This window comes from Chiloscyllium plagiosum, chromosome 21, assembly GCF_004010195.1.
Source record: "Chiloscyllium plagiosum isolate BGI_BamShark_2017 chromosome 21, ASM401019v2, whole genome shotgun sequence".
Classification (NCBI taxonomy): Eukaryota; Metazoa; Chordata; class Chondrichthyes; order Orectolobiformes; family Hemiscylliidae; genus Chiloscyllium; species Chiloscyllium plagiosum.
In genome coordinates, this window is record NC_057730.1 from 44,171,947 (window position 1) to 44,195,535 (window position 23,589).

The 23,589-nt window shown below is 41.6% G+C and overlaps 1 protein-coding gene across 9 annotated transcripts in view; it reads right to left on the minus strand.

The window, feature by feature from the left end:
- Positions 1-23,589, minus strand: part of acsm3 (acyl-CoA synthetase medium chain family member 3) — an 86,929-nt gene that overhangs the window by 6,450 nt on the left and 56,890 nt on the right. For 8 of the 9 annotated variants that reach the window (XM_043711936.1, XM_043711938.1, XM_043711941.1 and 5 more), the window contains 6 exons: positions 21,463-21,586; positions 18,580-18,660; positions 12,897-12,998; positions 9,042-9,169; positions 7,689-7,788; positions 7,200-7,319 (listed from right to left, as the gene is read on the minus strand). In XM_043711936.1, the coding sequence (XP_043567871.1) occupies positions 7,200-7,319; positions 7,689-7,788; positions 9,042-9,169; positions 12,897-12,998; positions 18,580-18,660; positions 21,463-21,586 (655 nt within the window). The remainder of the gene's footprint in view (positions 1-7,199; positions 7,320-7,688; positions 7,789-9,041; positions 9,170-12,896; positions 12,999-18,579; positions 18,661-21,462; positions 21,587-23,589) is intronic. The other variant, XM_043711940.1, reaches the window with a different exon arrangement.

A 23,589-nucleotide genomic window follows, 5' to 3' on the forward strand; every position in this document is an offset into this window, starting at 1 on the left:
TAGCTATAGTCCATGTACCTGGGCATCAGAAGGGGAACACTCTAGAAGACAGAGGGAATAGACTAGCAGACGAGGCAGCCAAAGAGGCAGCTATGAGCCATACAGTAACAAAAATACGGGTTCTCACGCCCATAGTGGAGTCCCCTTCCGTGAACCCGTGTACACGGAAGAGGGAAAGGAATTCCAGGAAATGGAGGCCACTAAGACTATCCAATGAAGGTGGATCCTCCTGGATGGAAGGGAGTTATTAAGTAAACCAGTCATGAGAAACATCCTAACCACCGTGCACCAAGGCAGTCATTAGGGCTCCCAAACTATGTGTGACATAGGGTTAAGGAAGTACGGATGTAAAGGGATATACACACATTAGCCAAGCAGGTATGCGCAGGATGCCAGACTTGCCAAAAGATTAATAAGAAAGTAACGAGAGGGGGGCCAAGAGGTGAAAAAAACTCTGGGGTAAGACCTTTTCAAAGAATACAGGTAGATTACACAGAATTACCCCCAGTAGGGAAACAAAAGTACTTATTAATCCTAATGGATCACCTAACTGGGTGGGTGGAGGCATTTCCAATGTCCTCAGCTACCTCGAAGGGAGTAGTGAAAATTCTTTTAGGACATATAATTCCTCGATATGGAGTAGTGGAAAGTATAGATTCAGACCAAGGTAGCCATTTTACCTCTCAGATCCTACAAGAAGTAATGGCGGGATTAGAAATCTCTTGGGAATCCACACTCCTTGGCACCCGCCTTCCTCTGGACGGGTGGAAGGAATGAATCAAACCTTAAAGAAGCAATTGTCTACGCTAGTCCTAAAGACTCGATTGCCATGGACAAAATGTTTACCTATCGCGTTGCTCCGCATTAGGACTGCACCTAGGCATGATATTGGCCTCTCTCCTTATGAGATGATGTTTGGATTACCTTTCTTGGGCGGAAGAGAGGAATTACCATCTGTGGAGTTCAATGATAAGTTTTTAAAGAACTATATTGTGGCGCTCGGCTCTTCTTTGTCTGTCCTTAGTAAGAAGGGTCTGTTGACCCAGACACCTCCACTTGAGTTCGTAGTACATCGGATATGACCAGATGATTGGGTCCTAATAAAGACCTGCAAAGATACCAAACTGCACTCAAGCTAGGAGGGACCGTTCCTAACCCTCCTGACTACTGAAACAGCCATCCGAACTGCTGAAAAAGGGCGGAGTCATCACACTCGTGTTAAGGGCCCCGTGGACGCTCCTTCCCCTTCGGCAGAGTGGCAAGCTCATCCTACAGACAACCCTCTGAAAGTCAAGCTGAGCAAAAAGAAACTGAGTTAAGAGACTATTAAGTATTGGTTAAAAAAACTGCATCCCAAAACAATTGTAAGTGTTGCATGGACTCACTCCTCCCTGGCATACAAAGGGTTAGGGAATAGACAGATAGGGTTGTGAGCTAAAATGAGTGGTCAGCTTTATATTGTCACGATAACATTGGCGCTAGCTGCCAAGGGGGGTGGGAAAAGTCATTTTACCACTTTTTGTCAGAATTATGCTAAACTAAAGGGGCATACCGACTATTGGGTATGTGCGGAGATCCCACACATGGGGAGTCCGGAATTCCTCTCACGGTAATACCACTTACCAAAGAAAAAAAGTGTACGACGTACAACAATTTGACTCGGGCTCAAATGATACAACTTGGAGATTTGAAAGGGGTAATTATAACTTTGCGGGATGGTTCCCTCGACCAGCCCGGAAAACTCTGGGTGCTATCGATGGCCTTAGAGTTTCCCCACCGAAAGGAGCAGTAAATACCACTTGTTTCTGTAATCAGAATGATACCCTTCCGATTAGGAAAATCATCTTGTGTCTACACCAGCCAAGCCATTGCCATGACCATTCCCCGAATATTAAACGGAACATATTGGGTATGCGGCCTGAAGGCCTATCCATTTATTCCCGGGGAAAAATGCATTTGTGACCGAATGTATAGGAATGCATGCATGTTATGAGATTGATCAAACACTGCCTCAAAGCCAGAAAGGTTGGAGTGGCTGCTGCTACCTCGCCTTTATAATTCCCCACTTGAGGCTGTTAAAGAGAGCCCCAAAAATACCTCGGAATAAACAGGGAGGAAGGCAAGTAACCCGGAAAGTAACCGAAGGAGATCGCCTCCTCTGGACTTTGATACCTTTGTATGGGACCGCTCGAGCAGGAGTAGAAATACAAAAGTTGGCGGCTTCCCTGGAAGAGTTGGCCAACAATACTGCTGATGCGTTGGCCGAAACCCAATCCCAAGAAGCAACCATAACGACCGAAAAAATTGCCACTAGGCTAACGACCCTTTAGAACAGGATGGCTCTGGATTATATTCTAGCAGAGAAGGGTGGTACCTGTGCACTAATTGGAGAGGAATGTTGTACGTACATACCTGAGGTCTCCTCTAACATTGCTGATATCTCCAAACATGTGCAAGACAAAATCGCCAAGATAAGGGAGGCCGGTAATCGGTACTGGAATGGAGGAATTGGGGATTGACTGGTTGGGGAAGGTGATTAGTCAATTTGGCTATCTATGGATTATTGATATTAGTGGGTCTGGTGGTCGGGTTCAATGTCTAAAATGGGTAATGAGCTGACTGATGACATCCCTTGGGGAAAGGAACCCAAATAAATCATCAGATGCTTTTACAATCAGCAGGTGATATGCAACAAAGAGAAAGTCAAAGAATGCTTCTAAAGTTTGAGGGACAAACAACACAAATGTTAAATGTAAGATTGTGAACCTCATCGCCAAAAGGCGTAAGAGGGCAGAACATAAGAAAATGGATTAAAGGAGACTTAATAAGTGCAGAAACAACAGTTTTAAAAAAAGAAAAGGGTAAATTGTGGGAGGTTAGAAATGTAGTTTCTGCAGATGGGGAAGGGGAACATTACACAAACGGTCGCGGGATTCTTGCAGAATACTTAAGGCTAAGATTTTAACGAATATAGAGATTTTTGTTTAAGAAATAGTTTTAAACTAAGAAATAACTTTAAACTGTTGTAGTTGACCACAAAAGAAGCAGTAGGGGCATTTCACAATAAAGCTTATAGTATGATAAGAGAAACTTGACAAAAGAACAAGCTGTAACAAACAAGGAACAAAGAATGCAGACATACAAGGACAGCAGGATGGCCAGATAAGAAAATAACTAGAGAAAAAAACAAGTGAGGTAATCGGCTTATGATAGGATGGGGAGGCGTGATTCCGCAGCTTGCAAACTGAATAGGAATGCTTACATGCTTTGTTTTCGCGCGTACTTTTGCTTGAGTGCAGAGACGTCCGGTACTTGCAAGGCCATAATAAATTGTTCTTGTTTCCAAGGCTTTGTCTCAGGCTGATTTGTGAGTGAGTTCTGTTTCTCACATTCTGGATTAGTGGTGCGTACTTTTGCTTGAGTGCAGAGACGTCCGGTACTTGCAAGGCCATAATAAATTGTTCTTGTTTCCAAGGCTTTGTCTCAGGCTGATTTGTGAGTTCTGTTTCTCACATTCTGGATTAGTGGTGCTGGAAGAGCACAGCAGTTCAGGCAGCATCCGAGGAGCTTCCTGAACTGCTGTTCTTCCAGCACCACTAATCCAGAATCTGGTTTCCAGAATCTGTAGTCATTGTTTTTACACTGTTTCTCACATGGTCAGCCAGTAGCATCCATGTCTCAAGAGTAAATAAAAGAAAATAAATTCACTGATTTCAGTTAGGACTGCTGCTGAGACGATACAACTGTGCCCCAGTGTGACAGATGATAAATTCCCATGGATTCTGACAACCCATTCCAGGGTCTTTACAGAAACTCTACACACACCAGGTTCTGTCTTGGCTGTGATGCCACTTGTCTGTACTCAAAGCTCTCATGGACAAGTGCAGAGAGGCTACCTGCTTATTATAGGAGGCCAATAACTGGTTAATGGAAAGCAGTCTGGGGGGTCATTGCTTGTTAAATGAGACAGATATTTACACTGCCGGGTCAGGGACAGAGGGGGCATTGAACTGACACCATGTGGCCAGGCCAGGCCATGGAGAGAGGGGACATTGACGCCACGTGACCAGGCCGGAGCGATGCAGTCCCTCAGTAGCCAAATCAAGGAAAAGAGAAAACCTCGGCGGGTATAAACTAACACGATTCCCCTACCCGGGATGTCCCTGATCCACCCAGAGCCTGGGAGCCCACACCAGGGGAAAGACTTAACCGGCAGAGCGCGAAACGTCCATGCACTCGATACACTCACTATCGATAGCCCTACCCATCGCCACGAAGCCCCACCCCTCCCTTAGACCCCACCCCTTCACGGAGCCGCCTCAATGAGATCTCGCACTACTCAATCAAGCCCCGCCTACTATCAGCTCCGCCCCCATCAGGCATGACTACAGCAGCCTCGATCACATCGATGTGATGACGGTTATGACGACATTGTAGTGGCGGTAGATTTGAATCCAATTTTCAAGCTGCTGTTAAACCGAATAATTTCTATCCATTAGATGTTTTTTAACGTCATTTTTAGTGCAGGTGCTTCAATAATAAATTCCCAGCCTTGGTTTTCACTGTGCTCACTGGATAATGACAACGAAGTTACTTGCTAAGTAGGTATTAAAACAATCTGGAAAAGTTCAAGAGCATCGTCAGAGAGAGCAACATAATTAATGTTTCAGTTTGGTTAAAACCGAGAACGGTAAATGAAAGGAAGATCAACCGTAAGGTCTTTGACAGGTTTTGGGTACAAGAGATTCAGTGACAATAGGCTTTCTGGTTGAGGGCTTGTAAAAGGATCAAAGGTCCTGACTAAAAGTCAGAATGAGGAATAACTGTTGTTTAACATCAAACCAAAAAGAGAAATAAACAAACGAGTTAAACCAGAAGCAGCAAAAGCATATGTAAAAACTGCAAAAGAGGTTATGGTTTGAAATAATGAACTCTGCTGTGTGTCCAGAGAACTGCAAAGATGACATTCTGTTCCTGAAACACGACTGGAAAGCTGCTGCAGGCCATGGGGCAGAAGGGGTAGTGTGGGAGTAATGGGGGAGTGGAGGTTAAATCAGCAAGTGACCACAATCTGAGATTACGGGTTTGTGGACTGATCAGGAGGTGCATTTGATCTCTCCATTACAGTTTAAATCACTTTGTGAGAAGTTTACTAAACTGAAAATAGTTCAAGGAAATTGCAGTTTCACGGTGAAGGTGTGTTTCTTGTTTGGGGAGGAGTTAGAAAGGCAGTTATCCCACTCTGTGTATGTTGAACAGAAGGGTATTTCCTCAAGGTGTTTTCGAGGGGCTGCTTTTTTTAATATTGAAGGGGGAGGGGAATAATTTAATCATTGTGTCACGCTGTGGGTGGCAGAAATGGTGGTGGGTCATCCATCAAATATGGAGGCTGGTGGGATAGGTCATGGTTCTGGGAGGAAAGGAGGGAGGTAGCAAGAAAGCTGAGGTGGTATCTGCCCTTTACTTATAAAGATTCTGTAACAACAGCAGGTATTTTGAAAGTATCTTTGACACTAAAGTATCTTTGACATTAAAGTGTACCATAAGACGTTACGTGGGAAGGGAAATTGCGGTCTCTAATGAAGGAGGCCATCTGGCGTGTTCTGTGGTGGAACTGGTCCTCCTGGGAGCAGATACGGCAGAGGCGGAGGAATTGGGAATACGGGATGGCATTTTTGCAATAGGTAGGGTGGGAAGAGGTGTAATCCAGATAGCTGTGGGAGTCGTTGGGTTTGTAAAAAATGTCAGTGTCAAGTTGGTCGTCATTAATGGAGATGGAGAGGTCCAGGAAGGGGAGGGAGGTGTCAGAAATGGTCCAGGTAAATTTAAGGTCAGGGTGGAATGTGTTGGTGAATTGTGCGTGGGAAACCATGTCTCACAAACTTGACTGAGTTTTTTGAAGAAGTAACAAAGAGGATTGATAAGGGCAGAGCGGTGGGTGTCATTGATTTGGACTTCAGTAAGGTGTTTGACAAGGTTCCCCATGGGAGACTGGTTAACAAGGTTAGATCTCATGGAATACAGGAAGAACTAGCCATTTGGATACAGAACTGGCTCAAAGGTAGAAGACAGAGGGTGGTGGAGGGTTGTTTTTCAGACTGTAGGCCTGTGACCAGTGGAGTGCCACAAGGATCAGTGCTGGGTCCATGATCTTTCGTCAGTTACATAAATGATTTGGATATGAGCATAAGAGATATAGTTAGTAAGTTTGCAGATGACACCAAAATTGGAGGTATAGTGGACAATGAAGGTGGTTATGTCAGAATACAACGGGATCTTGATCAGATGGCCAATGGGCTGAGAATTGGCAGATGGAGTTTAATTTAGATAAATGTGAGCTGCTGCAATTTGGGAAAGCAAATCTTAGCAGGACTTACACACTTAATGGAAAGGTCCTAGGGAATGTTGCTGAATAAAGAAACCTTGGAGTGCAGGTTCGTAACTCCTTGAAAGTGGAGTTGCAGTTAGATAGGATAGTGAAGAAGGCATTTGGTATGCTTTCCTTTATTGGTCAGAGCATTGAGTACAGGAACTGGGAGGTCATGTTGCGGCTGTACAGGACATTGGTTAGGCCACTTTTGAAATATTGCATGCAGTTCTAGTCTCCTTCATATCGGAAGGATATTATGAAATGTGAAAGGGTTCAGAAAAGATTTACAAGGTTGTTGCCAGGGTTGGTGGATTCGAACTATAGGGAAATGTTGGGGCTGTTTTCCCTGCAGCGTCGGAGGCTGAGCAGTGACCTTCTAGAGGTTTATAAAATCATGAGGGGCATGGATGGATAAATAGACAGTCTCTTCCGTGAGGTGGGGGAGTCCAGAATGAGGGGGCATAGGTTTAGGGTAAGAGGGAGAAGTTATAAAAGAGACCTAAGGGGCAACTTTTTCACATAGAGGATGGTATGTGTAAGGAATGAGCTGCCAGAGGAAGTGGCAGAGGCTAGTACAATTACAACATTTAGAAGGCATCTGGATGGGTAAATTAATAGGAAGGATTTGGAGGGATATGGGCCAGGTGCTGGCAAGTGGAACTAGATTGGGTTGGCATATCTGGTCGGCATGGACAAGTTGGACTGAAGGGTCTGTTTCCATGCTGTCCACCTCTATGACTCTAATTACATACAAGCTGTTATTACGAGCAAATAATATACTCTATAACAACAGGACAAAGCTAAGGTTAAGGTCAGATAAAATACAGACCTTCCTTGGGTATTTATATGGTGCTGTGATTTTCTTAACATGATCTTGTAATTCTTTAATTAATTCATCAGGATCTTGAGAGGTACAAGTAGAACTTCGAACAATAAATGCCTTTACAACCTTAAAAGAAAGCATTTTAAAATCAGAAAAATATTATTCAAAGTTCGACCATCTAGCTAAAAATTACCACAATCCGTTATGCCAATGAAGCCCCCATTTCTAAAAAAAACATTTGCAATTTGTTGAATATTATAAGGGTGAGAAGGCCAGGCTGTCAAATTTACAAATCTAAATATTCCCCAAAATGTGATCTAAAAATAAACCAAGGGGGCCTGGATTAATTCTACTCCTACATAAAATATTGCCGAGCTTCAATGTGATCTCGTTAGGAGTTAAATCCTGCTAATGATGTCTCCAATCTAATCTTCAAAAGAAAATTAGCTAATAAAAGGATTGCTTAATTAAATCGGTGTTATTTTCCAAGCATACCTCTCCTCTGACAGGATCTGGGCTTCCAACCACAGCAGATTCAGCGACAGCTGGATGCTCTATCAGTGCGTTTTCTACTTCAAATGGTCCAACACGATACCTATAACATTTTTAATATTAAAGGGACATTAATTGGAATAGTGACTTACGATCAAGTATTTTTATCTAGTCACTGGACTAGAAACATTAACTGTTTTCTCCCCACGGATGCTGCCAGACTGCAGAGTTTCACGTAACTGTTGTCGATTGTTCACTACAGTCCTTCAGGGAATGAAATCAGCCATTCGTAATTTGTTAGGTCTACATATGAATTCAGACCTACAACGTGGGTGACTTTTAACTAACCTTAGGCAATTAAGGATGGGCACTTAATGCTTCCCTAGCCAATTTAACCACACGTCATGAATACATTTTTAAAGCAGTTCTTTGTCAGCACTATGTTTTAAATAATTTGCTGGTTGACATGAAGGAGAGGATTGTGTAGACAATCTATTCCAGTAACTAAATATGTCAAAATGCAATCACAAATTAGTTGCCAAATCTAGCAAATTAGGTAGAAGTGGGTATTGCAGATGCTCGAGGTTAGAGTCAAGAAGCCATTCCTAATGAAGGGCTTTTGCCTGAAACGTCGATTTTCCTGCTCCTCGGATGCTGCCTGACCTGCTATGCTTTTCCAGCACCACTCTAATCTAGCAAATTAGGTGCTAACACTGGCATTTTATACTGGTCCAGAACTTGTGGATCTAATACGCTCAGAGTTTACTGATATTGAGGGTTACAGTGGCTGCATATCTTTTGGAGATCCCACTTGTACTTGGTTATGTCCATGGCAAGCAGGACAAGAGACTGCTGAGTACTGGAAACACACTTAGCCTTTGTTACTCCAATACTCATATATAGGAAAGTCATTCCACAATTACTTACTGAGTTCTCAACATATTCAGCCATATCAGTTACTGTTGGGTATTTGTTATTTTCTCTCTCTCAACACAATTATATATTTGTTATTTTGTCTCTCTCACTACAATTATATATGATAACATTTTTAATCAATGTGTTTTATTACCTCTTCAGAAGTTGAGTACGTGTGTCATTTTCAATTTACAAACTGTCCAGCCTTGTTAACCAGTCACCTCAAACACAAACTCATTTCACAAAGTACTACTAGATCGCTATTGTTAATTTTTGCTGGAATTCAATAGCTTGATTTTCAAGTCAAACATTTTTTAAAAATTGTAATTTGTAATATTTAGCAAATTAATAAGATTATCTTTGCAATGTAAAATACATTAGATGCTAAGCTTTTATTTGAAACACTGAATAAATTAGATGTGGATAATTAGATCACTATACCCAGCTGACAAAATTACATCATCTGATCTTCCAAGAAACCAGAAGTACCCATCCTCATCCATTTTGCCACGGTCTCCAGTCAGAAAATAGTCATTTCGTAGAACTGTGGCAGTTCGTTGTGGATCATCCTAGCAACATATAAAGAGAGCAGCTCAAAGTTCAAAATTAATGTAATAATAATTTAAAACTAGCGTACTTTGTGGTTAAAAATGCCTTTAATAAATCTAATTTCCTATATGAAATACTTGATAGTTTTAGAGAAAAATATATAAACAGGAGATTAAATAGGTACTAGAAGATCATTTGAAATGCAGAAGACCTATTCTGAGGTTAGGTTGTACAAAGCTCTTGATTCTTTCTTAAACCTAATCTTTATCCACTGTTTAATATTTTTATTTAAATCCTTCTTTCAGTCCACAAGAATACACTGACAGGCCAGTCAAATGGGCAGAACAATGACAGAAGGACTATAATATGAAAAATGTGAAGTGATGCATTTTGAAAGGACGAACAGTACAGGAGAATCCATAATGAATGATGCACATTGGGTAGAACGCAGAATCAGCTGGACCATGGTGTGCACAATTACAGATCCTTCAAGGCAACACGATAGGGTCATGGGTCACTTGGCCAAGGCTTAAAATACAAGAACTGTGTTCAGCTATGGGCACCTTATTTCAAGGAAGGATATTAAAGCCCTGGAGTGATTGCAAAGGACATTTACTAGAATTCTATCAGGAATAAGAGATTTTAGAGACGAGAAAAGTTGGGTTTATTCTCTTGGAGTAAAATAGATTAAGAAGTGACCTTATTGCAGTGTTCAAAATTGTGAACAATTGTGACAGGGTAAAGAAGGATATTCTGTTTTCCCTGGTCCATATGTCAGTAACGAGTGGTCGCAGTGTCAAGGTTGTCAGCAAGAGAGTTTGTGGTGAGATGAGGAGAAACCTCTTTACTCAGTTGTTAGGATTTGGAGTGCGCTGCCTGGGAGAGTGGTGGAGGCTGATTCCATAGAAGATATTTAAATGGTGCTGGATATATATTTGAAAGTGATTAATTTAGAGACCTACAAAGTTAGGGCTGGAAAATGGGACTAGCTGGATAGCTCTTTCAGGAGTCGGCACAGACGCAATTCTGGTCTCCTTTCCTATCGGAAAGATGTTATGAAACTTGAAAGCGTTCCGAAAGGATTTACAAGGATGTTGCCAGGGTTGGAGGATTTGAGCTACAGGGAGAGGTTGAACAGGCTGGGACTTTTTTCCCCAGAGGGTCGGAGGCTGAGAGGTGACCTTATAGAGGTTTATAAAATCAGGAGGGGCATGGAAAGATAAATAGACAAAGTCGGGTTGGAGGATTTGAGCTACAGGAAGAGGTTGAACAGGCTGGGACTGTTTTCCCCAGAGGGTCGGAGGCTGAGAGGTGACCTTATAGAGGTTTATAAAATCAGGAGGGGCATGGAAAGATAAATAGACAAAGTCTTTTCCCTGGGGTGGGGGAATTCAGAACTAGAGGGCATAGGTTTAGGGTGAGAAGGGAAATATATAAAAGAGACCTCAGGGACAACTTTTTCACACAGAGGGTGGTATGTATATGGAATGAGCTGCCAGAGGAAGTGGTGGAGGCTAGTACAACTGCAACATTGAAAAGGGATCTGGATGGGTATATGAATTGGAAGGATATGGGCCAGGTGCTGGCAGGTGGGACTAGATTGGATTGGGATATTTGGTCGGCGTGGACAGGTTGGACCGAAGGGTCTGTTTCCGTGCTGTACATCTCTCTGACTCTATAATAAGTTGAATAGCCTCCTTCTGTCTATAAAATTCAATGATTCTAAATTAAAAAATAAATACCCATAAGAGAAAGAAAAATCACATTTTCAAAGCAGATTTAAAATAAAATGTTGTTTCGGCAGAGATAATGTATTCCAGCTCTGCAAATTCAGTATAATTTGTTTTAAAATGATAGACTGCAAAAACAATAGGACTTAAAGTTCTGGTACTTTGACAACTTAATTGCTTCCATTCTAGGGTATTAAAAGCTGGTAAGGAAATTGGAATGTGCAGGTGGAAGGAAAATGTAAATGCTGGGATGGAACTATGAACAATGTGGACAAGCACTTAATTTGAAAAAGCTGACAAGCCCCAATCTCTTGAAAAAGTACTTTGTGCAGTGGTGGGAAAATTTAACAGGGAAGGTCGATGTCGATAATTTGCAAGCACAAAATTGAAATATACTTGTCAAATTATTGTAAGTACTAGAGTGAGTCCAAAATGCTTGTCAATCAGCATGGGTTTATGAAAGGAATTTTGTGGTCCACAGTTTAATGAAAATTAGCTCAAGAAAACAGATAAGAGAATAGAGCAAATGGCTAAATTGAACTTGGAGATGACATGAGGGAGATAAGAGATAATGTTTTGCAAAATAATGGAGGTTCAGTGTTATTGTAGAGGGAAGCCTTGAGGAAGGATTGGCTAGGTAGGCAAGGGGAAACAAAAAGTGTGACAGGAGAAGTCGAATTAATTGTCCCAATTCACAAGCATTGACTGAGGTAACTTAATTTACCATGAAACCTCTCCTTCAATATATGGTCTTGGCAGGTTATTATACTATACCTAACCTAGAGAGATTACTGTGTTGTTTTGCATTCCAAGTTCACTAAATAGAGGTTATTTGCACTCATGGCCACCTCTTGTACATTCTGAAAAGTTCATCTTGGCACTTAGCGGTGGTCAAATACTTAAAGAGATTCCTGTTTTCTACAGCACTTACTCTAGCTGAAAGACAAGCATCTTGGGCACACTCTACTTCTTATAATAATTTGACAAGGGGGATGGTGGTATAGTGGTGAGCATAGCTGCCTTCCAAACAGTTGACTTGGGTTCGATTCCTGCCCATCACAGTGTTGTGGTTTCTGAACTGACTTTTAAACGGGCAGCACAGTGGTTAGCACTGCTGCCTCACAGCACCCGGGACCCGGGTTCAATTCCCGCCTCAGGCGACTCTCTGTGTGGAGTTTGCACATTCTCCCTGTGTCTGCGTGGGTTTCCTCCGGGTGCTCTGGTTTCCTCCCACAATCCAAAAATGTGCAGGTTAGGTAAACTGGCTATGCTAAAATTGCCCGTAGTGTTAGGTGAAGGGGTAAATGTAGGGGAATGGGTCTGGGTGGGTTGCGCTTCAGCGGGTCGGTGTGGACTTGTTGGGCCGAAGGGTCTGTTTCCACACTGTAAGTAATCTAATCTAAAAAAAAAGTATATTTCAGTTGTGTGCTTGAAAATTCTGCACAACTACCTGAAGAAAAAGCAGTGCTTTGAAAGCTAGTGCCTCCAAGTAAACCTGTTGGACTATAACCTGATGTTGTGTGATTTTTAACTTTATCCACCCAGTACAACACCAGCTCCTCAAAATCTTGAAAATTCTCAACATTGTTAAATTTTCCTGCCACAACATGAAGTACCTTATCAAGAGATTAGGGGATTGTCCACATTTTTAAATTAGACTGGTGCCAAAAGTTCTGCTGAGGTTACTTGTAGTCCGACATGGGTCAAATATGCACTACCTGACCCCTACTTGGTCAGACACTTGCCAGAAAAATATCAGTTACTGCATCAAGACAAAAGTTGGCACTTTGAGATCTTCTAAATGTGGAGGAATGCCTCCAGTCTTTAGATTTCACACAGTCAAAATGAAACAAATAAATCTGACTCAGTTCCATTGCTTAAGACACTACTAATTAAGCAGTTTCACTAAATCAGAAACGTCACATTCAGCAACTAACAAAGCACATTACACAAGTAATTATATAGTGGGATAATTTCAGATGATTTCAGCTAAGTACTCGAAATAGAGTTACTGTACAATGTATCCAGAAAAGAGGCCAAAGGGTTTAACAGGCTTCATTTGAATGGCAATTTCACCTTCCACTTCAGGAGGAACCACATTGCAATTCTCATCAACAATCTGAAACAAGAACAACAAGAATTATGAAAACATACAAACAGCAGCAGGAATAATCATTTCTAGGACTCTCAATAAAAATCAAAGTTGATACGCTTTTCAGTTTAGATTTTCTGTAGAAGATATTAACTTAATGCTGTTCTGGGTTTCTGAAGGAAAGAACAAAGAAAATTACAGCACAGGAACAGGCCCTTCGGCCCTCTAAACCTGCACTGATCCATACCCTCTACCTAAACCTGTCACCTATTTTCCAAGGATTTGTATCCTAGAGCTCCCTGTTCATTCATGTATCTGTCTAGATACATTTTAAATGATGCTATCGCACCCATCTCTACCACCTTCGCTGGCAATGTGTTCCAGGTGCCCACCAACCTCTGTGTAAAAGAACTTTCCATGTATATTTCCCTTAAGCACTTCCCATTTCACCTTGAACTCGTGACCCTTAGTAATTGAGTTCCCTACTCTGGGAAAAAGCTTCTTGCTACCCACACTGTCCAAATCTCTCATGATTTTGTAGACCTCAATCAGGTCCCCCCTCAACCTCTGTGTTTCTAAAGGAAATAATCCTAACCTACTCAACTTCTCTTCATAGCTAGTGCCCTTCATACCAGGCAACATCCTGTGAACCTCCTCTGCACCGCCTCCAAAGCATCCAAAACCTTCCAGTAATGTCGTGACCAGAACTGTGCGCAGTATTCCAAATGTGACTGAACCAAAGTCCTATACAATTGTAACATGACCTGCCAACTCTTGTACTCAATACCCCGTCAGATGAAGGAAAGCATGCCATATGCCTTCCTGGCCACTCTATCGACCTGCATTGCCACCTTCAGGGAACAATGGACCTGAACACCCAGATCTCTCTGTAAATCAATTTCCCCAGGGCTTTTTCATTTACTGCACAGTTCGCTTTTGAACTGGATCTTCCAAAATGCATCACTTTGCATTTGCCCAAATTGAACTCCACCTGCCATTTCTCCACCCAACTCTCTAATCTATCTATATTCTGCTGCATTCTCTGACAGTCCCTTTCACTATCTGCTATTCCACCAATCTTTGTGTCATCTGCAAACTTCTAATCAGACCACCTATACCTTCCTCCAGATCATTTATGTATATCACAAACACTAGTGGTCCCAGCACGATTCCCTGTCGAATTCGACTAGTCACAGTTCTCCATTTTGAGAACCTCCCTTCCACTACTACTCTGTCTCCAGTTGCCTAGCCAGTTCTCTATCCATCCAGCGAGTACACCCTGGATCCATGCGACTTCACCTTCTCCATCAGCCAACCTTGGGAAACCTTAACAATACCTTACTGAAGTCCATGTATACGACATCTACAGCCATTCCCTCATCAATCACCTTTGTCTCTTCCTCAAAGAATTCTATTAAGTTGGTAAGACATGACCTTTCCTGCACAAAACCACACTGCCTATAACTGATAAGCCCATTTTCTTCCAAATGGGAATACATCATCTCCCTCGGTATCTTCTCCAGCAGCTTCCTTACCACTGACGTCAGGCTTACTGATCTACAATTACCTAGGTTATCCCTGCTACCCTTTTTAATCAAGGGGACAACATTAGCAACTCTCCAGTCCTCCAGGACCTCACCCATGTTCAAGAATACTGCAAAGATATCCGTTAAGGCCCCAGCTATTTCCTCTCTCACTTCACTTTGTAACCTGGGATAGATCCCATCTAGGCCAGGGGACTTGTCCACCTTACTGCCTTTTAGAATACCCACTTCCTCCTTCCTTATGCTGACTTGATCTCGAGTAATCAAACATCTATCCTTAACCTCAACATCCACCATGTCCCTCTCCTTGGTGAACACCGATGCAAATTACTCAGTAAGAATCTCATCCATTTTCTCTGACTCCATGCATAACTTTCCTTCTTCGTCCTTGAGTGGGCCAACTCTTTCTCTAGTTGCCCTCTGGCTCCTTATATATGAATAAAAGGCTTTGGGATTTTCCTTAACCCTATTTGCTAAAGATATTTCATGACCCTTTTAGCCCTCTTAATTTCTCATTTCAGATTGGTCCTACTTTCCCGATATTCTTCCAAATCTTTGTCTGTTTTCAGTTGCCTAAATCTTACGTATGCTTCCTTTTTCCTCTTAGCTAGTCTCACAATTTCACCCGTCATCCATGGTTCCCTAATCTTGCCATTTCTATCCCTCATTTTCGCGGGGATATGTCTGTCTGGCACTCTAATCAAGCTCTCTTTAAAAGGTTCCCACATATCAAATATGGATTTACCCACAACAGTTGCTCTCAATCCATATTCCCCAGTTCCTGACAAATTTTGCTACAGTTGGCCTCCACCAATTTAGTACTCTTCCTTTATAACCACTCTCGTTTTTGTCTATGAGTATTCTAATAATTACGGAATTGTGATCACTATTTCAAAAATAATCTCCTACTGAAACTTCAACCACCTAGCTGGGCTCATTCCCCAACACCAGGTCCAGTACAGCCCCTTCCCGAGTTGGACTATTTACATACTGCTCTATAAAACCCTCCTGGATGCTCCTTACAAATTTTGCTCCATCTAAACCTCTAACACTAAGGGAATCGCAGCCAATGTTTGGAAAATCAAATCTCCCATTACCACCCTGATGCTCCTACACCTTTCCATAATCTGTCTTCAGATTTGTGCCTCTATCTCACGCTTGCTGTTGAGAGGCCTGTAATACAGCCCCAACATTGTTACCACACTCTTCCTACTTCTGAGCTGTGCACATATTGCCTCTATGCTCCAGTCCTCCATAATGCCCTCCTTCAGGACAGCTGTGATATCCTCTGACCAGTAATGCAACCCCACCACCCCTTTTACCTCCCTCTCTATTCCGCCTGAAACATCTATGTCCTAGGATATTTAGTTGCCAATCTTGCCCTTCCCTCAACCAAGTCTCAGTAATAGCAATAACATCATACTCCCAGATACTAATCCAAGCCCTAGGTTCATTTGCCTTACCTACTACACTTCTCGTATTAAAACAAATACACCTCAGACCACCTGTCCCTTTGCGTTCATCATCTGCTCCCTGCCTATTCTTCCCTTTAATCATGCTGACTTCATTATCTAGTTCCTTGCAGGTTTTAATTACTATCTCCTTATTGTCCACTAACCTCCTCATTTGGTTCCCATCCCCCTGTCACATTAGTTTAAACCCTCCCTTTAGAAAGCTTGCAGAAATTAAGAGACCTTTGGGTCTTTTCACCATTCATTACCTCCTGTCAGGTTTGGTACTCCTTTGATTTCAAGACAAATTGGTGTGGCAGCACCATTTACATCACTGTGCTGCGTGCAAACTTTCCATGCAGAAATATACCTCTGTCTGACTAAGGAGAGGAGCCACCTTATTCCAAATGTGAAATAAGTTTAGATGGGAACACATTTGGAATGAGCCATGTCCACACTGACCAGTTTGTTCATATCATGCCCTTGAGGCATGCATGGGTGAAACCAACCTTATAGGTTTACGTATTGCATTTTAAAAAGTTTATTCGTCCCCATTTGACTCATTGGTTTGTTCTTATCTCTATTCCAAGATTTGAGTACATTATCTGGGTGGTACTTCAGCGCAGAGAGAAAGTGCTGCAGTATTTAAATGGTGGTGGTGGGTAAGTTGTTGCAAATAATTCTGAAATACAGGATTTATATGTATTTGGAGAGGCAAGGAGTGATTTAGGATATTCAGTATGGTTTTTTGCGAGGGAAATAGTGTCTCACAAACTTGATTGTGTTTTTTTGTGGAAGTAACCAAGAAGATTGATGAAGGCAGAGCGATAGACATTGTTTACTTGGACTTTAGTAAAGCCTTTGACAAGATTTCACATGGTAGACTAATCAGTAAAGTTAGAACACATGGGATTCAAGGAGAGCTTTCCAACTGGATACAAAATTGGCTTAACAACAGGAGACAGAGACTAATGGTGGACGGTTGTTTTTCTGACCAGAGACCTGTGACCAGTGCTGGGTCCACTTTTATTAGTCACTTACATAAATGAGTTAGATGAGAATATAGAAAGCATGGTTAGTAAGTTTGCATATGACCACCAAAATTGGTAGGATGGCGGGTAGTGAAGAAGGTTATCTTAGATTACAAAGAGATCTTGATCAATTGGACAAAATTAAAAATTACACAACACCAGGTTATAGTTCAACAGGTTTATTTGGAAGCACTAGCTTTCGGAGCATTGGTGGTATGTGATTTTTAGCTTTGTCCACCTCAGTCAACACTGGCTCCTCCACATCATTGATCAGTTGGGTCAGTAGGCTAAAGAGTTGCAAATGGAGTATAATTTGGATAAATGTGTGATGTTACATTTTGGTAAAAAAAACAAAGACAAGATTTATACAATTAAAAGGAGGGCAGTGGGCAATGTTGTAAAACAGAGAGACCTACAGGTTCAGGTCCATACTTCTCTGACATTTGCATCACATATTAGATAAGATGGTTAAGAAGCATTTACCATGCTTGCCTTCAGTGCTCAGACTTTTGAATATAAGAGTTGGGACATTATGTTGATGGGACCTCTTCTGGAGTACTGTGTTCAGTTCCAGTTGCCCTCTTATAGGAAGGATATTATTAAGCTGGAAAGGGTTCAAACAAGATTTACCAGGATGTTGGCAGGAATGGAGGGTTTGAGTTAGAAGGAGAAGCAGGAACTTTTTTCACTGTAGTACAGGAAGTTGAGAGGTGATCTTTTAGAGGTTTACAAATGAAGAATGGCAGGTGTCTTTTCCCTAGGATGGGTGATTTCTAGACCAGGGGCATATTTTTAGGTGAGAACAGAAAGGTTTAAAAAAAAAAGACATGAGAGGCATTTTTTTTAAAGATTTCACTGAGTGTGGTTCATGAGTGGAATGAATTTCCAGAGGAAGTAGTAGATGTGGCTGCAGTTATAATGTTTAAAAGACACTAAGGTAAGTACATGAATAGAACATGTTTGGAGGGATATGGGCCAAATGCGTGCAAGTGGGGCTAGTTTAGTTTGGAATTATGGTTGGCACGGACTGGTTCGACTGAAGGATCTATTTCCATGCTGTATGACTTTATGATTCGAAGTACAGAGAAGGCATTGCTAGCTTCCAGTTTAACAAAACACAAGAATTAGTCATGAACCCTTTTTTGTGTTTGTCTCTTTTTTTTAAATTAGCTGTCTTGTTGTTTACAGAACAGGGAGATAGAAAATTAGTTGGCGATAGAATGTTTGGGGATATTCTGAGGATCTCTAAGTTTTTCTATCAGTGTAAGCATGACTAAAGATTGGAAGATGCTGTAAAATTGGGGAGCTATAAATATTTCTTAGGTAGAAGGGTCAGTTACCAGCTTATATAGATTTAAAGTGACTGACTAAAGAACCAAAGGTTACACAAGAAACCTTTTTATTGTGATCAGTATTACACTTCTCAAAAGTGGATATGTCAGTTCTTTTAGAATTTTTGTTTATAATGCGTTTCATAGAAATTTCAGGACAAGAGTCAAAGAGCATTGAAAAAAAATTAACACTGCAACTCAGGATTTGCAACTTCAATGGAAATTTAAGATATCAGAGACACACTTTTTACCTGCACATTATATGCTGGAGATGGCTTCCCCATTGAGCCAGGCTTAATTTTCATCCCTTTGAATGTTGCACAGATTAATACCTAAATCATGATCATGGGTAGAACAAAAACATTATAAGCTCAATGCTTCACATTCTAACAATCAGAAAATACAATCCAGATTAACTAATGTAAAAATACCAGCTCATTTGTTAGTAGAGGACCAGAGATTTCAAGAAATTGCTCTCCATGTTGATTTTCAACTGAACACAGGGAATGCAGGATTTGTACAAGGCTCTCAGTGTTATGTGGATGGATGTACTCAGAGTTATCGGTTCAGGTTAAATTGATACTAAGTAGTCAGCCTTACTCATATAACATAAGAACTGCCGGTGAAAAGTAGAAACAGTTATTTGTTTCATGAGCAAATGCAAAATATGGAGAAGTGATCTTTTTCCTAGCATGGGGATAAAGTATTTTAATGAAGATTACATCTATACCATCAATAAGTATGCATTTTCTATGTAATACAGGCACTGGTTTAATTCTGCAAACTTACTAATCATACCTTGTACATTCTCACCCAAATTACTGATATAGATAACAAACAGCAATGGACCCAGCACCAACCCTTGAGGCATACCATAGTCATAGGCCTCCAGTCTTGATCCTAGCTGCCTGTACCTGAGCCATGCCTCCTCATTTTTTCAGGTCAATGTGTCAATACCTCTTGCCATCCAAAGTTCTCTACTCCTGCCAACCTTGCCCTTTACCTTCACAGGAACACACAGACCTTGAACTCTAGCTATCACACTTTTAAAGGCCTCCCACTTGCTGGAGGTTCCTTTGCCTGCAAACAAATCACTCCAATCAATCCCTGCAAGCTCCTGTCTAATTCTACCAAAAAACTGTCCTGCCCCAATTTAGAACTTGAACCTGTGGACCAATTTTGTCCCTCTCCATTAACTATTTTAAAAGTAATAGAACAATGATCACTGGTGCCAAAGTGCTCCCCCACTGTCACCTCAGTCACCTGTCCTGCCCTATTTCCCAATAGTAGATCAAGTTTTGTCCCCTCCTGAGTAGGTTTCTCTATAAACTGCTTGAGGAAATTTTTCTGAACACACTTAACAAATTCCACTCTACCTAAGCCTTTAACACCATGGCAGTCCCAGTCTATGTTAGGAAAATTAAAATCCCCTACTCTGCCAACCCTATTGCTCCTGCAAGCGTTGCCAATCTCCATGCATATTTGTTCTTCTAATTCCCATTGACTATTTGGGGGCCGATAGTATAACCTCAATAAGTCCAGCACCCCTTTCTTATTTCTTAGCTCCACCACAAAGCCTCACTGGTTGATCCCTGTTATTTCAGCTCTGACTAATGCTGTGATACTCCCCTTAATCAAAAATGCAACTGCTCCTCCCCATTTCCCTCCACCTCTGTCCCGCCTAAATCATCTGTATTCCGGCACATTAACCTACCAGTCCTGTCCCTCCCTTAGCTGTGTTTCTATAATGGCTATAATATCCCAGCCCCACGTATGTATCCACACCCTGAGTTCATCAGCCTTACCTGTCAGCCCTCTTACATTGAAATAGATGCAATTTAATCCAACAGACAATCCTCGCTCCCTGTTGTGTTCTAGCCTGACGTGTCTCTTCATCTTGCTATTTCTGATTCCTGTATTTCCTTCCAGCCTCATACTTGCCTCTCTGATGAGGAGCTTATGCTTGAAATGTCGTATCTCCTTTGATGCTGCCTGACCAGCTGTGCTTTTCCAGCACCACACTTTTTGACTGATCTCCAGCAACTGCAGTCCTCACTTCGATCCTAACCCCATGCCAATCTAGTTTAAACCCTCCCTTGTAGCGAGTCTCCTATCACTTAGGTCCTGTTTACCCTTACCCTTTGCTGCTGTGTGCCAGAACCAGTCAGTCAGTGTTTTCCTGTGAATGGTCACCACTCCCCCAAACAGTATCCGAAACTGTATACTTGTTTTCGAGTGGGATGGCTACAGAGGAATCCTGTACTTTTTGCCTTTTGTGGTGGTAACCCAGCTATTCTCTGCCTGCACCTTAGGTGTGACCATCTCACTAAAACTCTATCTATGATGCGCTCTATTCTAATTTTGTAATGTAGTGTAGACGTTATTCTATAAAATGCAATTTGCAAATGTTGCTGCAAGGCTACGTAAAACATGCTGACCTGTATAATTAAATTTCAAGTAGATGATGGTTTTCACAGGCAGAATGCAACACGATATTAAGGCAGGAAAGTGGCATTGACAATGATCAGATCAGCCATGATTTCACTGAATGGCAGAGCGGACTCAATGGGCTGTAAAGCTTCCTTTTGTTTCTAATGGTCTTACATTCTTAATGAGTTGGGCTGAAGTCCAAACAATCTCTTGGGGTCATGTTCATTCAGGCAATTATGGCAGGCTTCTATCAGATCTTCTCTCTGCTTTTGAGAGTAATTTTCAAGGGATGGAAGCAAACTGTTGGTGGAACACCAGTGGCATTTGCCACAGTATTACATAACCAGCCACCTCTGGGCAGTTGGAGAGAAAGATTTACTTTTAATGTCTGGCTTGGCGTGCAAGGGAAATGGGGCATGCAGACCAACCAGTCTCAATCCTAATGACAAAGAAGTCCACAAGTTTCTCAAATTTGATGGAAGTGAGAACAGATGAGTGGACTTACAGGAGATGCAGTGGAGAAGAGAACTTTTCAGTTATTTTTGCAATGAGGATGATCCAATGTTACATGCTGTTTCCAAAGGAAATAACCAAGAACTGCTTTCCTAGGTTATAGGCACTTCCATTCATTGCAAAATGCTGCATGGTTTCTTTCACCCTTCATTAAAGAAAACAAAACTGCTACTCAAGATCAAAGCACGTACAGTCTCGGTTTGGCCATATCCTTCATAGATGTCTAAGCCCGTTTGTTTTTTCCAAGTCACCATCACTTCAGGGTTCATGGGCTCTCCAGCACTCACACAGTGCTGGAGACTTTTGAATCTGTAACTAGATTAAAAATAAACTACATGAGGTCACAAGTACCGAAGAGAACTTACAGCATCAATCACATTGTTTGCAAAGTTAAATTCTCAATATATCGTGGAAATGGGAAGGAACTAGACAAGGTGGGGAAAAAATATCAAGTTGAGATAGTGTCACAAAGTTGGTCTTTTCTCAAAGTTACTGTGCCTTTGAGCTTTTTTTCCCAGAGAGGGGATAATTGGCCAGGCTCCAACTAGACTGGGTTTGAATAGATTAGTGGGGCCCTTTTTGTATATACCAAACAGATTTTCAGGCAGAAAGCTTTCAAGTCTTTAAAAAACCTGGTATAATGAGGAACCTTTTACAAGAGTCTTAATTGATTGCTTAGGTCCCCTACCTCAATATTTGTTATCAATAGTGGATGTATTGACTAGATTTCCAGTGGCCAATCCATTACGCAATGTTACAGCTAAAAAGATTGTACAGGAATTACCCACGTTTTGTTTTACTAGATATGGACCACGAATAGAGATACATTAGATCAATGGTCAAACTTCACATCTAAACTATTCAAGGCAGTTATGGACAGCTTAGAAATAAAACAATTCAAATCTACTGCGTACCATTCAGAATCACAGGCAGCGCTAGAAAGGTGGCATCAAGCATTAAAGGCTATGTTGAGGACTTATAGTCAGGACTATCCAGATGATTGGGATAAGGGAATTCAGTTTATGCATTTTGCGATCAGAGATGCATCAAATGAATCGATCAATGTCCATTTGAATTAGTTTTTGGGCATGAAGTAAGAGGACTGTGAAAATTGATTAACGAGAAATTAGTAGGTCAGAATTCAGGGACCACACAATTGGAATATGCGTCAAATTTTAGAGAACGATTAAATAGAGCTGGGGAGTTGGCTAGACAGCACTTAAAAGTATCGTAGCATGCAATGAAACAGGAAGCAGAGTAGAAATCCAAAAGTCACAGTTTTGCTACTGAGGATAAAACATTAATGTTACTTCCAGTAACAGGTGAACCTTTGAAAGGAAATTGAGTGAGGTGAACTACTTGGTAAGGACTCCAGACAGGAAGAAATCTCACATAGTGTGTCATGTGAATATGCTCAAAAGGGAAGGAAAGCACGAGGAGAAGGTGCTAATGATTATTACACAGAGAGACGAACCAAGTTCAGAGGATTCTAATTGGACATTCCTCAAATTAAATTGGACAATGAGGAAGTTGCCAAAAATTGGGATAAATTATTGAGTTACCATCCTGAGAAAAATCAAAATGACATGAGTGAGCTGTCTGACCTGTTGTGCTTTTCCAGCACCACTCTAATCTAGACTTTAGTTTCCAGCATCTGCAGTCCTCACTTTTGCCTAGTTGATTTTAACCTTACTGCGAATCCTCTTGCAAGGATGCCTACCTTGAAGAAGTTCTCCTCCTCTCTCCACAAGAATCTCAGTGAGTACTCTTTGTTACCTTCTCCCCAGCCCCACACCCCATTTATCTCTCCACCCTGGAGGCTCCCTGCCTCCATTCCTGATGAAGGGCTTTTGCCCGAAACATCGATTTTCCTGCTCCTCGAATGCTGCCTGACCTGCTGTGCTTTTCCAGCACCACTCTAATCTAGACACTGAGTTATTACTATCACATGGGGGGATATGTGGAAATAAACTGAGAAGTACTAACCTAATTGTGCATGTTGTAGATATAGGAGATGCTGTTCCGATTAAGCAACGTCCTTATAGGCATAACCCTCTCAAGCTGGCACAGGTTCAAAAGGAAATTGAACGCATGTTCCAAGACGACATAGTCAAAGTGAATTACAGTGACTGGAGCTCATCTATAGTAATGGTGCCAAATCCACATGCTACTGAATGGTTATGTGTGGACTATCACAAAGTTAATGCAGTTACAAAGACTGATGCATATCCAATTCCGTGGTTGGAAGACTGTGTTTAAAAGGTGGGACGAGCAACTTACATTTCAAAGTTGGACTTGCTCAGAGGCTACTGGAAGGT